Source organism: Syngnathus floridae, chromosome 19, assembly GCF_059516105.1.
Source record: "Syngnathus floridae isolate MCC-2025c chromosome 19, RoL_Sflo_1.0, whole genome shotgun sequence".
In the NCBI taxonomy this organism is placed as follows: Eukaryota; Metazoa; Chordata; class Actinopteri; order Syngnathiformes; family Syngnathidae; genus Syngnathus; species Syngnathus floridae.
The window spans coordinates 6809975-6827356 of NC_142431.1; the positions used below are offsets into that span (position 1 = coordinate 6809975).

At 42.0% G+C, this 17382-nt stretch overlaps 5 protein-coding genes and 1 long non-coding RNA gene across 9 annotated transcripts; 4 read left to right on the forward strand and 2 right to left on the reverse strand.

Annotated features, from left to right (window-relative positions):
• Positions 1-372: 372 nt before the first annotated feature.
• Positions 373-2161, forward strand: myct1a (myc target 1a). The gene is made up of 2 exons (XM_088361332.1): positions 373-621; positions 1325-2161. Exons 1-2 carry the CDS (start codon positions 552-554, stop codon positions 1867-1869), a joined length of 615 nt encoding a protein of 204 aa, XP_088217458.1. The 5' UTR covers positions 373-551; the 3' UTR covers positions 1870-2161.
• On the reverse strand, positions 524-7762 carry LOC148381940 (uncharacterized). Its single transcript, XR_015854280.1, has 4 exons — positions 7703-7762; positions 6845-6906; positions 2784-2875; positions 524-895 (listed from the first exon to the last, which is right to left on the reverse strand). It is a non-coding gene; the product is annotated as an uncharacterized LOC148381940 (long non-coding RNA).
• On the forward strand, positions 2453-7476 carry serac1 (serine active site containing 1). Of its 3 annotated transcripts, XM_088361320.1 has the most exons (18): positions 2453-2542; positions 2791-2894; positions 2972-3008; positions 3069-3211; positions 3527-3616; positions 4375-4404; positions 4520-4651; positions 4726-4847; positions 4913-5041; positions 5110-5223; positions 5286-5448; positions 5523-5673; positions 5755-5887; positions 5976-6076; positions 6141-6238; positions 6311-6493; positions 6569-6712; positions 6858-7476. In XM_088361320.1, the coding sequence occupies exons 2-18, from the start codon at positions 2801-2803 to the stop codon at positions 6992-6994; spliced, it is 2001 nt and encodes a 666-aa protein (XP_088217446.1). In that variant the 5' UTR covers positions 2453-2542; positions 2791-2800; the 3' UTR covers positions 6995-7476. The 3 variants fall into 3 exon arrangements, with proteins under 3 accessions (XP_088217446.1, XP_088217447.1, XP_088217448.1); XM_088361321.1 differs by lacking the exon at positions 4375-4404; XM_088361322.1 differs by lacking the exon at positions 2453-2542 and having other exon boundaries at positions 2977-3008.
• Positions 7763-7767: 5 nt separating the features above from the next.
• On the forward strand, positions 7768-8512 carry gtf2h5 (general transcription factor IIH, polypeptide 5). Its single transcript, XM_088361334.1, has 3 exons — positions 7768-7868; positions 8082-8140; positions 8228-8512. Exons 2-3 carry the CDS (start codon positions 8106-8108, stop codon positions 8406-8408), a joined length of 216 nt encoding a protein of 71 aa, XP_088217460.1. The 5' UTR covers positions 7768-7868; positions 8082-8105; the 3' UTR covers positions 8409-8512.
• Positions 8513-8745: 233 nt separating this feature from the next.
• On the forward strand, positions 8746-10124 carry dynlt1b (dynein light chain Tctex-type 1b). Its single transcript, XM_088361333.1, has 5 exons — positions 8746-8902; positions 9069-9110; positions 9461-9584; positions 9657-9734; positions 9970-10124. The coding sequence occupies exons 1-5, from the start codon at positions 8882-8884 to the stop codon at positions 10038-10040; spliced, it is 336 nt and encodes a 111-aa protein (XP_088217459.1). The 5' UTR covers positions 8746-8881; the 3' UTR covers positions 10041-10124.
• tmem181 (transmembrane protein 181) lies at positions 10109-15146 on the reverse strand. 2 transcript variants are annotated; one of them, XM_088361330.1, is made up of 17 exons: positions 14879-15146; positions 13858-13961; positions 13714-13781; positions 13445-13535; positions 13238-13356; positions 13049-13165; positions 12895-12975; positions 12705-12804; positions 12461-12591; positions 12305-12396; positions 12021-12078; positions 11846-11948; positions 11711-11762; positions 11557-11639; positions 11361-11450; positions 11214-11280; positions 10109-11132 (listed from the first exon to the last, which is right to left on the reverse strand). In XM_088361330.1, the coding sequence occupies exons 1-17, from the start codon at positions 15001-15003 to the stop codon at positions 11048-11050; spliced, it is 1566 nt and encodes a 521-aa protein (XP_088217456.1). In that variant the 5' UTR covers positions 15004-15146; the 3' UTR covers positions 10109-11047. The 2 variants fall into 2 exon arrangements, with proteins under 2 accessions (XP_088217456.1, XP_088217455.1); XM_088361329.1 differs by lacking the exon at positions 14879-15146 and adding an exon at positions 14203-14336.
• Positions 15147-17382: the final 2236 nt, after the last annotated feature.

Consider the following 17382-nt stretch of genomic DNA (forward strand, 5'->3'; position numbering starts at 1 on the left):
GTTGTGGCCACTGAGTACATCTTTGACATGCATAATCAAAGATAACCACGCTTGTTTTGGAATAAAAACCCGCTCTTCTGGCTCCATCTTGTGTCCCCTGTATGAGAGTATGTATGAGTTAAAAAAAAAAATCGAATTACCGAGCAATACAGATTGTCCACTGGCTTACTTATTCACAGTGACACTTATCAAACTGAAGGAAATGATGTGATGGTTGAGGAAGTGAGGAAAAGCAACACTCCCTCTCCCTCACGCCAGGATTTCTGTGCAGCAAAGATAAGCCTCTCCTGAAGCTCGTTTCATGGGGAAAAGCAGGAAATGTGACATCGTCCCCCCCCCCACCCCCCACGCTTCTATAAAAGTTCAGCCCCCTGTCTACCAGCGGCTCTGGGCCGAGGGAGGCTGACGTGAGCAGAGAGGGGAGGAGAGAAGAACAGGAAAGAAGGTCTGCAGACAGACAGGAAAATTCATTAGCGTGCGTAAAAAGAGACAGCCGAACTGGGGTGGGGGGGTGGTAGAAGAGTGGTCTTTATTTTTGCTCCTCTCATGACATGGCAGGCAAAGTCATGGCTGTAAACAATACAAACTACTTCATGGAAATTGTTCAGTCTGTTGATGCTGGTGAGTTTCCTCCAACTTTGTCTTATCTTATCGCCTGCTAACTGACCCGCTTTTTCTCTTCGGAATTCCAAATGGAATATAGTCATCCAAACAAATGCATTATTTTGTACGCAACCTGACAAAATGTAACTTCCAGAAGTGAAGTGAATGGAGGAAACTGATGTGTTGTTCATGGCAGACATCCAGCATGGATTTAACCACGGCGTTCTTTCTCCCATCTCCGGGAGAATTGTGAAGCGAAGTCGCAATGGGGAAAAAGTTTGTTGGCATCAGCCTATGAAAATACAAAATATATAAACACTGTGTAGTTTAGGATTAGATTAGAGTTTGGGGTTTACTGGATAAACTAATGTGATAAACTCCCTTTCAAAATGGTCCTGAAGAGTAAAGTACTAATAAATCAGACTTTGGAAAGGAGTGTTTGTGATTGTTGGACAGAGAGCACTAGAAGGCTTAAGAGGAGGCGCAAAAAAAAAAAAGATTTTTAACTGCAGCAGGGTAGAATCATGCTTCACATTTCTGAGGTTTGGGGTCCGCAGCTCTGTGTTGCCTTGAAAGTTTGAGTTCACCTAACGTTGATTTGTTTAACCTGTGAATCATGCAAGGATGTTTTAATCTTGGCCATTATGCTGGTGTGTGTGTTTTTTGAGGTGGCAATTGGTGTGAAAAGAGCCAATGACCTAAATGACGTTTTCTTTTCCAGTCCCCCTGATCATAGCGTTCAGCGTTTCCGTAGCAGTGGGCCTGGTTTTGGGGGCCCTGGTGTACGTATTCCTGACCTGGTTGTCCCGGCGCAGAGCAGGCTCTGCCCGCATCACCAGCAGCCCCCCACCTCGCCAATCTCGCACCTCCCCTCGAAACCACCCGAACTTCTGTCGCAGCGGCAGCAGCAACAACCACGACCGGCGGAGCAACAACAGCCTGATCAGCGCCGCTTTCACTTTCCACCGTCAGACCTCCACCCCGGATCCCCTCGACCCGTTGGGTCACAAGTCAAGTTTCAGCGCGTCCACTTTCCACCCACTCCTCCACTGTAGCCAGATAGCCAGGGAAGCGGAGGAAGGGAGCCAGGGGTCGCTGCCCCGCACGCCCATGTTGACGACCACCACCGGGTCAGCCCACGCGACTGCCACCATGCCCAGGCCCCAATCGTTTTGGGGGGACAGCATAAGGGGTTTCCAGGCTACGCAAACCCCTCCTCCTGCTTATGAAAGCGTTATTAGGGCCTTTCAGGAGACGCATACCTAGAAAGAGAAAACCTGACAGCTTTGTGACGCTCTGGAAACGATTTGTATGACCACAAACGGTGGAAGGGACCATTGAAGTGAAACTGTTTTTAACTTTTTAACTAAGTTTATTGCTTTACAAAAGATATATATATATGTGCATTTGACCTTCAAAATGTGGAAAATGCTGTTCATGTGTAAAAATGCTGGTCATAGCAAAGTCACTAACGAGCTCATATAAAATGTATACAAACATGTCGTGCACCATAAGTTTATGGTCTTGGTATTTAATAAACAGTTTTGCCAATTTTGAACATCTGAACATGTTTGAGGTGTTGACCAGTAGAGCGGTTTCTATGTAACATTTTATTTTATAAACATATATATGTATTTATAAATGTTTAGCCACAATATAATGTAAGCTACAGTATTTTTAGTTTCATCTAAAGTCCTGTTGTTTTTCAAATATTATTATTTAACAAATGCAATCTAAAATATCAATATATAATGATAAAGACACATGCTTAAATATTTGAACTCAGAGAGAAAAGACTGAACAAAAAGAAAACTACAATCCTGTTCATGGAGGAGGCGTTTCCTGTTGTGACGTATTATTTGTGCGACATATTTTGCAACAACAGGGGCACCGCATCAGCTGGGAAAACTCGGTGACTATTTCGAGCACCAATCTGCCGGTAAATTCGTCAATTTCGCTTTTTAACACAACGAGTGGAAACAGACAGACTTCGCCTCGCGACTAAACTTAATTACGTCAGACGCGTTGACTGTTTAAAGGTCGTCGCTGTCAGCCGATTTGGTTTAACTTCGCTTCGTGTACGTGTGTCAGGCAGTTGATTTAGGTCGGGACACAATTAATAGTTTTTGTTGCCCGGGTCGTTAATACAGTGCAATGGGCGTGTTTGTTTGTTTTGTCACCTCCAAGTTCCTGGAGGATGTCTGCGACAGCACTGCGCTTGATCCGATGCAGGAGACTCAGCACGGCCAGTTTGCCAGGCGTGACCAAAGCGCTGCGATGGAGAGATTTAAGTGAGTTGCCATTGAAAAATATTTATATTGACCGATGTATGTGTAGCAAACATTGAATAATATTTTCCCCCCTCAAGGGAAGGTTGCCAAGGTAACAGGAGCTGTGGTGTTTGGGTAGGTCTTTAAAAGTTGCCTGATTTCTGGAGGATTGTGTCTAATGGTTCCATTTTGCAGAGGTTGCCTTTTCATCACGTACGAGGTGATGGCCCTGGACAAGGCAGTGACTATTGATACCAATGCGATTCTTCAGGAGAAGTACAAGTCTTACATCTACCTGCGACCTAATCCCTCTGATGAAAAGGAGAACCTCAATGCAGGTAGAACAATTGATCATTTTTAAAGAATGAAATTTCCTAAACTGAGAGATCTTTGTCTGCTGAGTAAAGGAATTACATCTGGCAAAAATGCTGACAGGCTCTTTTTGGGGGGCACAAAGTTGTTAGTTTGTCCAGGTGCTCAGTGACATCTTAGCTCATCGCTATTTCCTTTCTGTTCTCTCACTTCCTCTGGTCAAGGTATGTCAGAGGAAGCGAGCCTACCTTCTCTCACCACTTAGCAGCTGGCAGTCATAAATAAACGCTTTTATTTAAACTATTAAAGTAGCTTCCCCTTTGTTCATGTATGTTTTCCAGGGCTCACACACAAGACAAGAAGGGAACTTCACAAAGCAGCAAGACGCTTTTTAGAAATATTTTCGCGGCTTCTGCTGCGAACATTAGATGGTAAGAAACTGGTTCATTGATTACAAATACCATATTTATTCTAATTATCGCCCATATTCTAATAATCGCCCAGTGTGTCTTAGTGATGACAAAAATAAAAAAACATTGATACCTCTAATTATCACCCATGCTGCTAAAAATTCCCCCCAAAACTTACGTTTTCCTCCGCGACCGCATGCCGACGTCATTGCGCAAGTTTAAATATGACTGATTTGACAGTACGTCGAATGTCCCTTTTAAATTGGTTTTCTCCATAAATTATGATACAATTACACTCGTCACTCCGCTACAATATCCTCACACAATTACGTTATCAGGACGTGCGCTCGAACAAGACGATTGCGATAACATGACGTGCGCAACATGTGATGTGCGACGGTAACGTGTCGCATCGATGGAGCATCAATGACGCACCCCGTTGTTAGAGGTGGATCAAAACAGCCGCTGTTCTAGTGTTAAGAACAACAGTGAGATGCAGGTATTGCATACTACATAAGGAAAATATACATATTATCGCCCATTTTAATGCCCCTTGGCGATCGGACAAAAAGTGTTCACTATTAATCGCCCGCCCCCCCCTGTTGGACATAAACCTTCTCTAATTATTGCCCTGGGCGATAATTTGAATAAATACGGTAGTTGGAGCTCAATATATGAACCATATATAAACTCCAACCACAACAGTTTGTATTTAATATAGATTAACGCGTTTTCAGTCAAAATATTAAAATTTTGTATCTTTTTTAAAAAAAAAACAGCTGCCCCGTGGACGATGCAAAGTTTACAAGGTTTGCAATTGGCTAGATGTAGTCTTGGTAGACTGTAACGTCACTAGGCAGATGTAGTGTCATTTTAATTTTTTTTCCACATTACTTATTTGATATCTCTTTTTTTTTTTCCAAGAACGGCTCAGTAACTTGGATGCAGACCCACATGAGGTGGCCTTATGGGTCCTTCTGAAAAGGACGCAGTCTGACAATCGTGCGCTTCGAATCAAAGCTGTGCGGGAACTGGCCGACAATTGCCACTGGCACGGTAAATTGGCATTGTGTTGCGTTCAATGACGTGGACCTCATCCAATAACATGATCGGTGTTGATATCGATCCAGACTACCAGTATCAGACAGCGGCCCAGGTGATAGACCAGAGGACCGCAGTGGGCCTAGCTCGGACTCCTCAAGCAGATCTGAGATTTTTCCTGCGTCCGCCTGCGCTCCCTGACCTTGATGATGTAAGAATCAATGTTTTTTCTGAGTCTTGTGACTAAACATGAAAAAGGCCAAATTTGCTTGACAGGATTTCTCAGCAGAGGATGGCCTGAGGCAGCTGCTCGCCTCCCTGCCGCAGTCCGAAGTGGACAAATGCGTTCAGTACTTCACCTCGCTGGCCCTCAGGGAAAGCACGCAAGCATTAGCGGCGCAACGGGTAAAGGCGCCTCTGTGCTGAGCCTTGCGTCCCAATCCGGTTCCTCTTCTTCCAATGTTCTGCTGCAGCGTGGACTATGGTGTTTCGGTGGCAACGGCCTGCCTTACGCCCAGAGCCTCACGTCCGTTCCCTCGGAAAAGGTGGAGTCCTTCTGCCTGCAGGCCCTGGTGCAGCACTCCAAGGTACTGCTGGAGAGCCTTCACTTCAAGACGTTGCAACCTCCTGAGCATGCTTCTTGCCGCAGGTCAGGAGCCATTGTGACCATATTGTGTCCAACGGAGGCTTGCCACTCCTTCAGAGGGTTTATCAGCTCCGTAGAGACTCCAAGAATATTCAGAGGAACATTGTGCGAATCATTGGGAACCTGGCGCTGAATGATAGAGTTCACCAGGCTATCGTGCAGTCAGGTAGACCAAACGTTGGCTCGTACATCTTCATTTATGGACTGCCTGACAATTTGTTTCCTCCAAATCACATCCAGGGTGGCTGTCGGTGCTGGCTGAGATGGTGCAGTCTCCTCACGTCATAGAAGCCTCCCACGCGGCTCGCGTCCTGGCCAACTTGGACAGGGAGACGGTGAAGGAGAAGTACCAAGACGGCGTCTACGTCCTCCACCCGCAAACGCGTGCCAAGTAGGAAAGCACTTCGGAGCTTCTTCTTTCTAACTGTGCCAGCGTTTTCCAAAGCAGCTCTATTTTGTCTTACGATTGCAGCCAGCCAATCAAAGCGGACGTGCTGTTCATCCACGGCATCCTGGGGGCAGCTTTTAAGACGTGGCGCCAGAGGGACCGAAGTGACTTGCATGATGAGAATGACAAAGACGATTACACAGAGTGCTGGCCAAAAGTCAGAACATCAAATCGCTTGTGTCCTGTTGCTCACGTGTGGCAGGTCTTTTCACGTACATGGAAAATTGATCTTCTCTAATCAACAGACGTGGTTAGCTGCTGATTGTCCAAATCTGAGAGTGCTATCAGTGGAATATGACAGCCATCTGAGCGACTGGATGGCCAAGTGTCCTGCCGAGAATCAGAGGTCAGAAGTCCGCCAGGCTCGTCAAAGAGACATCTTCTTTTACCATCTACTTGTCTCTCCACAGAAAGTCCCTGGCCTTCAGGAGTCGAGAGCTGCTCAAAAAGCTTAAGATGGCGGGCGTCGGAGACCGGCCGGTGGTCTGGGTAGCTCACAGTATGGGAGGTATGATGGAGAAGTAGAATCATGTTTCAAATGATAATACAGGACTTCTCCAGTAATTCATTTCTCTGTCAGGCTTGCTTGTGAAAAAAATGCTGATCGACGCCTCGCAGGACCCAGATATGAAGGATTTGTTCAAGAACACCAAGGGCATTTTGTTCTATAGCGTTCCCCATCACGGCACCTTCATGGCGGAATACTCGGTCAATGTCCGATATCTGCTTTTCCCGTCAATCGAGGTCAGAGAGCTTTGCAGAGGTCAGTGAGTAAAGTCATCCTAAAGGTAAAACAGTTGTTGTTTTTTTGACACATAACACAAGACAATGTTTTTAGACTCTCCGGCACTACGCGACTTGAATGAGAACTTCTTGAACATGGCCAAAGAAAAAGATATCAAGGTGCTAAGCTTTGCAGAGACGCTGCCCACAAACATTGGTCCTATGATCAAGATACTGGTGGTGCCAGCACAGTCTGCAAGTAAGTTTGAATACAATTTTGAAATTCATTAAACAAATTTAAAAAAAATTCCAACCCGCTCAGTGATGGGTCGGCAAGAACTCCACAGACCTTTCTAATACACACAAATTTCATAACTTGACCCCTCTTTACCTTGTGGTTCCAGACATCGGAATTGGAGATTTGATCAAGGTGGACGTGGATCATCTCAACATCTGCAAGCCAGAGAGGAAGGACTCATTCTTATACAAGCGCAGCCTCCGGTTCATCCAGGAAACATTGCACAGTTCTATCAGCCGCTGACAACTGCTTTTAACACCAGCACACTCCAAGCAAACTTGAACGACTCTTCACCCGACCTGACTTTCCTCGCCATGAATATTGGAATCACATTATAATGAGAAAACAGTGAGGAGTTGCCAGTAGTGGAAGTAGAAAACTGGATGCTTGTCTCTCACTAATGCTGAGTGGATTTCAAAGCCTATTTCACAAGTGACCGTTATAACCCTCAAAAATATGCACCTGCTTTTATTTTATTTTCTCAACAGAGGCCTGTAGCTTATTTAACACGCAATTTTTATGTATTTTTTAACCATGACACTGAACCTTTAAGCATTCAAAACAACGTGACAATTTAACATTTCATTCGCTTTTTACACATACTCCCATGTGACTGGTTAGTGATGGACCTATTTTGATGTATGACTTCAACTAGCACTGTTCAAATGTGTTTTTCATTTTCATTCTTCTTGGTGAGAATAAAATGTGTTTAGAATTAAATTAAATCACGACTCGTTTTATTCGTATCACTTCTTTAGGCTACTGAATAGCTCATACGCTAACTGTGCTAAAGAACATTGTCAACTCTCATCTACAACTTAATAAAAAAGAGAATTTCAACCTGTTATTTCAGATATTAACATAAATAGTAAACTACCACGAATTTGTCTAAAAACAGTCATTGTAAACGCCATTGACGACGTACAAAATAATACAAATTCATCGACACACCTGGTTACGGCCGCTGGACAAAAGCCCACGATACCACAACCGCGAAATTTTTACTTAACGCATGCGCAATAGAATTAATTTGTTTGAACATGTCCCTATCCACTCGCCGTATGTCGTCATCACCATGAGCCAAAGATAGCGTCGACCAACAACAGATTATAGGCTGGTAAATTTCATCCTATAAATAAAAATAAATAGACTTAATGTCGATGCAAACGCATTTGTTGCCTTAAACTGAACGTGGGAATATCACGATCGACGTCGCTTTGAAAACGGGAGTTTAGACGATAGCACGTTGTGGCTAACAATAGCATTGTGGCCATGAAATAATTATCAGGCACTTCACAGTTACCTGGATTCTGATTTTATTTTCCTACAGCTGGTCTCGAATCTACCTGTCAAAATGGTCAACGTGCACAAAGGCGTCCTTGTCGAATGGTAAAAAAAAACAAACACCACTGTTCACTTGTCGATTAGTTTTATTTCTTGGAGCCATTTAAACGTGTCTTATACCTTTATTTCAAGCGACCCGGCCATGAAGCAGTTCCTCTTGTACCTGGATGAGACCAATGCCCTCGGGAAGAAGTTCATTCTGAAGGACCTGGATGACACGCATGTCTTCATACTGGTTGAAGTGGTCCAGACTCTACAAGAGAGAGTTGGAAAGCTCATAGACCAGAATTCCTTCACCATCACGCAGAAATGAGACATCATTGATATTGGGTGCAGATATTCAGTTTTAGTTTGATTTTGTATGTCTCTTTTGGCTCACTAAAACGATGTTTGGTATAATAAACCATATTGACTACATATATTCTCGTGTTACTTTTTTTGGAACAGAACAAGCAATGACAAATTGTTTAGCACTGTTAGTGCTGATTTTATGACGTTTTAGGGAGTGTTTTGCGTTGTTTCAGGTGCACGCATGTCAGCTGTATATAAATTACGTATACATACAAAAGCAGATTGTTTTCAAAAACTACTATCAATGTGGATGAATTAAAAAAGTTGTATACAACATCCTTAAGGGTAAAGGCGTCAGCAAAATTCGACATCGATTGGTGTGATTGGTCGTTTGTGCGTTGTCATGGAAACACTCTTATTCTGACGGGACCTTTGTGTAAATAACGTAACCGGAAAATGTGGACATAGCCGAGACACTTGGCTGTTCGCACCAAAATGGAGGAAGGTGAAGAAGAGGTAAGTAATTAATATGCCCATCTTAATTGTAAGTAGGTGCAAAGAACATTTTAGGCTGAGACGCTATTAAGTCGCAAAAAAAAAAAAACGATTAAAAACAACACTGAATTTAATGCTAGCACGATGACTACGACTGAAGCACTTTTCTCATGTATCACGCCTACAGACTACGTTTGTCGTTGAGGATGTCACCAAGCTAGTAAAAGACGTAAGTTGAAATATATTTATATCCATGTATAGATAAATGATCTTATCCTGTTACTAGCTAGCAAGCTAACGATAGCCTGCTTAGCAACATTTGGTTGCTATGGCTACGGTTGCCACGCATACGTAGTGTAATTTATTTTTTGCCATATTAAAGAAATGTTTTTCATAATATTGTACTATAATGGTTTGAAAACAATTCTAATCAATATTCAATGTGAGTGTATTTAATAAAAAATGGTAAACAATTATAATACCATCATACAGTTTTCAATTGCCTTACCTGATGAAACAAAGGAAATTCTTATCACACCTTGATGTACAGTACAGTATTGGGTGTTTTTTTTACCGCAGTCTATAGAAACAACCATCGGCACGAGCTCCTATCAACACATCCGGGTAAACCAGTGGAGCACTTCCATTGTGGAGCAGTGCCTCAGTCAACTGTGCAAGCTCGGAAAGCCTTTTAAATATATCGGTTGGTGTTAGTATTCATCTCCTAATGTCCCGTGAATTCATAATAACAGTTGTATGACTTTCTTCTTTCAAGTCACCTGTATCATCATGCAGAACAACGGGGCGGGACTGCAGACTGCCAGCTCATGCTTCTGGGACAATGCTACTGACGGTAAAAAAAAAAAAAATATATATATATATATATATATATATATATATATATATATATATATATATTATGCAGTTTGAGTGAAACAAAGAGGAAACGTGTGAAAATAACTACAGCACAATACGTATACTAAACATGACCAGAGAAATTAAATTTGCCACCAAAAAGCTTTCAAACGGTAAATAGTTTTACTTTATTAGTATCTTAAGCAGTTCTTATCTTTTGTTGTCTCAAACAGGAAGCTGTGCAGTAAAGTGGGAGAACAAGTCCATATGTTGCATCGTCAGCGTTTTTGGCTTGGCCATCTGAAGATTAACGTTTTAGGTCATGTCGACTGCATGTCTGTATGTCATTGAATAAAATGAGCCATTTGTGCATTGTTGTTTTCAAAGATATTTTTTTCCCTCTTTTTATTTGAAACACGTCAGGACCCACCGTCTCGTTACAGCACTTGAAACTGACATTACATTCACATTGAAAGACGGGGGCTCACTAATCTCTTTGACGTGAGGAAAAGGCACCGAGTCATTTAGAATACATGTGATAATATTCGTGTGCGCTCCCTGTAAACGTGGATAAAGGAAACGGCGGCAAATGTTTGGCATACCGGTGCATTGTATGGCGAAGAAAAGAACATTTGTATTGTATTTAACACACCCACATGAAGGCAAAAATGATCAGACAGCAGTATGTTGGAAAGCTTGAACAGCAGTAGATATAAGTACAACAAAGTAAAAAATGTCAACAAATAAATAAAAAAAAAGTGCATTTACAAAACTTTTTTTTCAGAAACTAAGAAATATGGTACTGCCTCTGTGATTTCTAACAAATGTGGCCTGGAAACGCAGCTTTGGCACTAACACGGATGAAGCGTTCACGAGCGTCGTTGCTTTTAACTTGTGATGTCATTATTATGTCACACAGTAGCTTGCGCCGACAACCACAGCGGTAGTACAGGTGTCAGTAGTTAAACAGAATGCGTACAAAATGTAGATTGTCTTTACTAAACAAAATCCCTAAAATTTGCAATTCCTTCATAATTTCCCATATATACTCATTTTAGTTTCTGTACACTTCTTTTCAGAGTGACCCTATTACTCCTTTCTAGTGAATATGTGCTCATCATAAAGGATAAATAAATCTCGCAATTTGACCCCCCCCCAAAAAAAAAACATGCTTCCATTTTCAGTAGACTTACAGTATAGTACATTTCTGGAGAAGTGGTCATTTTTTTAAAAATATACTTGTGAAAATTTCTTATTTACACATAAACATGATGCTTTTTTGTTTGTTTAGTTTAGTTTGCATCTACCACATCAGTCGCTGTCGCTCTCATCTTGGAAGTTGGCGGTAGCTTTAATTGCACGTCCGTTTTGTAAAGGCATTTCCTCATATTCACTCCTTTGGAAAAGACAAAAGGGAAATCAACTCATATCAACATTGGACATTTCTGGCCAAAACCAGGAAGGTGAGCAGACGTACCCGTATATGACGTCATCATCTGAGTCATTCAGCATGGAGAAAGCGGGATTATCCTTGAACTGTGAGTCTTGACAAATCAAACCAAAATCAATCAATCGACCTATTATCAATCCGATGAGAAATTTTTTTTTTTCATCTATAACCTACCATAAAGGGCATTTTTGGAGGGCGAGTACACAAATGCTAACGTGTACAAGTAAAAGTTAAGCAGGCCGTAGAAGGACAAAAACTCGGCCGGTATTGCTCAACGTTAAGGACAGTGACATTAACATTTAAAAAGTCTTATCAACACAAAAATGGATGGAAAGAATGTTTGCACATCACGCTCAAGTTGCAAGGATATAGTTTTGGTAGTGAGTGGACAGCTCGGCCACAAAATTGTCCTGGAGCGCTTTGGCACCGAACCTTAAGTAAAGAATGACCAAGCTGCGGACAGAAAAGACACAGCGAGGTGTGACCGACTTGGAACCGATCCAAAGACTGATGAGCGCTTGTACCTGATAGCGAGCACCACAGACGTCAGCGCTGTCAAGAACTTGAGCCGCAGATCTACAAACAAGTCAAACCCAAAATGAATACAATGGAACATCGGTTAACCGTTTTATGTTTGTTTTTTGCCAGAGGTGTGAAACCTGAGTAAGGCATGTTCTTGAGTTCCGAGCAGGCTCTGACAATCAGGAAGATCAGGTAGAGGATGTAAAGGACAACGATAATCAGGAATAACAACTTCATAGCCTGGGAGGATGACATTTTGGATGAAACAGAAAACTCTTTCAACTGTGTCATCATGACTATGACAGAACTCACCTCAAAGTTCTGAATGTCCACTTTGTACTGATAGGTGGGGTCTTGGACTTCATTGACCCTATTGAGAAAAGAAATACTTTCTGTAATTCATACATTTGTTGTTGTAAATGATAAGGGACAAAAAAAAAAAGGATATCTATTTTTAAATCATCTGACAATTAATTGGTTATCTGATTTTATTTAATTTTTTTTGTTCATCCAGAGATTCAAATTAGCATCAGTTGGGTATTTTTCTTTTACTATGAAAGGTTAGGGTTAGGACAGATAAACAGATAAAAACCTACGTCTGCCATATGCCCAGCGTGACAGCCGAGAGCCACAGAAGGCCCACGATGATCAACTTCAGAAGGTAGAAGGTCAGGCATCTCCGCTCGCCCTGCGGCATCACATTTTATTCAACTATGCAAAGCCGTCAAGTGTGGCGATGACACGGGACTCACCTGAATACGTATGCCGTGGAAGACGCAGAGCCAGAAGAGCAGCAGAGAGCAGAGGAACAACGCCTGGAAGAAGGTGTCCAACATACCGGGGAACCAGCTATTCACCAGAAAGGACAGCGGAAAAAAGGGGTCTGGAATGCAACACACGTTTGTCAAAGTAGTACTGTGGTTGCATTAGTGAAATAAATGCTGACATTTTCAAAGCAGCCTATCGGTTATTAACACATTTTAGAAAAGGAATTACCATTGTAAAGCAGCAGCAGAGGCAACAGGATGGCCATCCATTTCTGCTCGATGCCCCAGTCCCGCATTGAAAATTTTCTCAGCGAGTGAGCAAAGAGACACTGAAAGTAAAAAGAAGTAAAGGCACGCTTGAAATGTCTGCTGGCTCACAATAGTCCTCATTTGTCAAAAAATAAATAAAACACCCTTACCGTCACCATGAAGGTCAACACCACAAAGACAAAGCGGAACCAAATCTCCACTTGGGAAAATGTCGGGTTGTAGGTTTTCCACTAAAACACACGCATTGCTTGTTAATCAAACGGTCGACAATATTGTTATTCCAAAAATGTGCGCACATCTTACCACAAAGTTGACCTTTAGATCGTACGTGATGTTTTCAAGGCCTCTGAAGCTGACCGTGACCTGATACTGGTTGTAGTCGAGGTAGCTCAGATGCAGTACGATGATCTCATCGCATTTCTGGAACAAGTTCACACTGGTGATGACAAATTAATTTTGGCGTGGGAGGGTTAAGGAACGGTTGATACTCACGGCGCCGCAGTGCAGCGTTCGCGACTTGCTGCGTGCGCTGCTGATGTGTGTCATGCTGGCGTCCTGCATCGAACCCTTGAGCTCCACGATGATTTCAAAAGGTTGCTGAAAGTCGCCCACTGCCGCAGAAGACAATGCGTTAAGCGGAGCTGCCGTGTTTTAACACCAAATAGCGAGCAATTGTCACAAAATGTTGCATCTTCTTACCATTAGTGTGCTGAGCCTGAATCACGCAGGTGAGCCACAACTGCTGGTGATATGTGGTCAGAGGTGGGGACTTTAGATTGAAGGGCCCAGTCTGAAAATACAGAAGTGAGAAATTCATTAATTTGCAATTTAGAAATAAATAAAGATGATATACTGTACCAACACAATAAAATACTCTGCTGGGTTTTTTTTCTCTTATTGTTCCTTTGACCACACGCAGAACTGCTGTAGAAAACTTCAGTACTTAATTAGAAACTTTGTCACCTTACCTTAACTGAGACATTTTTTGCAAGAAACGGATCCCCATTGTACACCTGCTCCGAAAGAATTTTTGGACCTATTGAAAAAAAAGCCATTAAATATGTAGCAGTTCACATTAATTTATTATTTTGAGTATAACAGACAGCTTTAACCTGCAATTCCAATTAAAACTGTGAGGGCGAAACAAGCGAGAAACACCATGAAGACCAACACGAAATGTCTTTTGGACAGAGTGTAGAGACGCATAGGCGCCAATCTATAGGGAGACAAAACAAAAACACAAAAGATGCCATTTGACCTCTAATATTGGCCAATAGACTGTAAAAATCCACGACTCGATTATGTCAACACAGCTAGCTTCCCGACATTAACAGTGCTACCGGTAGCATATGGCGCATCAAGACTACTAGTTTATAGCACTTGTCATTTATAAACATAAGTTTAACTATATAGTTATGAATTGGCACGTTTCTAGTAAGACTCAACGTATCACTTACGGCTCCATTTGTACGGTTTTCCAAAGAAAAGACGCTTTGATTGTGAGACTACATCCGTGTTGAAGAAGCCAACTGAGCGAAAACAGTAGTGTGACGTCATGTAAAAAGGGCGGAGCTAGAAAGGAACGCTTGCAACGTAAGCGTTTTGCTTGAGATTTTTGATTCGCATACACATATTCGATACATTATTCCTTTTCGTTTTATGTGCTATTTTAAATATAATTATTGTATAAAATAATTATCTGCGTTTTTTCTATTAAATTTTGACATTTTAAAAACGCATTTTCAATGGCCGTAAATTATATGTAGATTTTTGTTTTCTTGTTGTTCTTGCCCGCCGCAAACATCAAATGTTAGATAGATAGATAGATAGATAGATAGATAGATAGATAGATAGATAGATAGATAGATAGATAGATAGATAGATAGATAGATAGATAGATAGATAGATAGATAGATAGATAGATAGATAGATAGATAGATAGATAGATAGATAGATAGATAGATAGATAGATAGATAGATAGATAGATAGATAGATAGATAGATAGATAGATAGATAGATAGATAGATAGATAGATAGATAGATAGATAGATAGATAGATAGATAGATAGATAGATAGATAACATCACTATCCTAAAAAAAAACCGCCTTGCCGTCGTACGCAAGTGGGGCACCTGTAAAAGCGCTCATCCCGGTGGGGTGTCAGTTCCTCTTTCAGCTCGTTGTAGACCTCCTGGACTTTTCTGCAAAAGTGCTTGAGCTCGCTGTAAAGGGGGTTCTCCAAGTAGTCGCTGTCCATTACGGCCAGTGTCGTGTGGATGCTTGGATGGATAGGTGGAGGTGGAAAAATGGCGATGCAAAGGGATGCTGAGAGAAGAGAGGTTAAAAGCTGCGGCAAAATAGCTCGCCTGCCGGTTGAATTGAGTGTACAAGCAAAGCGGTTTCCTTTGTGAGGGCTCAATGGCGAAAGGGAGAAAAGAGAGAGGAGAAAGGATTCAACAGATCGGAGGCGGATGTGGAGTAAACGCAACGGGTCACATGACTAGAGATCAGCACCGCGGACAGCGAAGCGGCTGATGACGTTACACCCCAAATCCGTGACGTCCATTATAAACGCAGGCGCATTGATTGTTGATGCACAGTGGAGCCTCGGTTTTCGAACGTCCTGGTTCTCGAACAAATCGGTATTTGAACAAAAAATTTGAGATTTTTTTGCTTCGGATGTCGGACGAAATTCGGTTGTCGAACCTCGCGAGATGAGCCGAGAGGGCCCGCATGCCATCTGACTCCGTTCGTTATTACGTTCTTGTTACTCTGAGGATTGCATCAACTCTAATCATGCCTCCAAAGGAAGCAAGTGGGAGCAGTAAAGCCATCCTAAAACACAAAGACGATCCTAAAGCAATGCGACAGTGAGCGCCCGGCGCGCTGGTGTTGCTCGATCGGACCAAATTAAGCTCCCTGCGCACTGAAGTCCACTTAAATTTTGGAAAGTCCATTAGGACTTTAAAAATATTTTCAAAATTTTAGCGACCGCTCTGTCACAATAATGCGACCAGCGCGGTGCAGTTGCGCGGTTGGCGGCGCGCAACGGTTGCGCGTTCGGTGGTGCGTTACAGTTGCGCGATCGGACAAAATTAAGCTCCCTGCGCGCTGATGTCCACTTAAATTTTGGAAAGTAGAGCAGGACTTTAAAAATATTTTCTAAATTTCAGCGACGGGTCTGTCACAATAATGCGACCAGCGCGGTGCAGTTGCGCGTTCGGCTGTGCGTGACTGGACAAAAATGTGCAAATGAAAAAATGCTTAAAAAAGGCGGGTTTATTTGGGGCTTGGAACGGATTAAATTTTCTTTCATTATTTGTAATGGGAAAATATGATTCGAACGATTCACATCTCGAACAGTCTTCTGGAACGGATTGTGTTCGAAAATCTATGTATCTTTTTCAAAATTATTCTTCAGATTCAAAGACCCTTTTTGGCAACAAAGATGCTTTATTCAAAAGATGCTTAACATATACAATTATAAAATAATTTACATGACATGCCTTACTAATCCATTCACTAAAAACGTTCAGTCACCAAATAGTCTAACACCTACAAATACCAAGCACATACCTTTTCAAATGAAAAGCCAAATCCTGCAGTATCTACATTTCGTCAAAAAAACGCTTAGAAGTCCACATTGGCCTTTGCGAATCCAGAAGCTTGCACTTCATGACTGGTGTGACATTGATGTGAACATGTCAGAGGCCGGGAGAATGGACTCAACAGATGCAACGGGTCGAAGCGTGAATAAACACACAGGCACACACAACATGACAGTCTACTCTACATGCCCCCCCCCCCCCTTTCAAAAGTCACAAACTTGCCCCAAAACCTCACAATTGTGGCAACACTAGAGCATATGCAAAACAAAACAAATAACAAAAAAGTTGCGTAAACTCCACAATGTACAGTATGATCTCATAAATTAAAATAAAAAGTACAAACCAGCAACTTGAGATGCTGAATGTAAAAGAAAAGTATTAATATGGGCCATCAACCAAATATTTTTTTTGTCCAGAGAAAATATTGCACGACTAAGCATTATTCATTTTAGGCTCTTTTCATTTCTTCGCAAGAGTGTATTTTGGCACAAAAATTTTGACAAAGTTGTATTATGAGAAAAAATATTCTTGCATGAATTAAGATTGAATTGTACTTGACCAAAGTTGCAATACAACGACAAAAAGTTGCATTACTGGGAAAACACAACAAACCATATTTGGGGATTCGACCCACTGGCTCCATCCTTCATTGGTGTTATGACTTTGAAGACAAAAAAGAGTGAATAAAAACATGATTTCAGTTTTTGCGTTGAACAGTATTACAGCATTGAAACACAGTGGCAGAAGTCACCCAAGTCTCTTTACACACAAAAATCATTTGAGTAAGACTGATATGTCTGAGGAGATTGTGAGAGTAACGTAGAAAAATATTCCCTGCACCTCGTTTAAGTGTGGTATTTAAGATTTGAGGGTAGGTGAGAGGGTGAGGGGGCAGATCAGGCCCCTCGCTGAACACGCACTTCACAGAAGTGACAACAGGTGCCGTGGCCGACATCACAGCGACATCACAACTTAGTCTCCCGAATGAAAGCCGCATGTTGACAGGATGGGTTATTAGGAAAATTAAA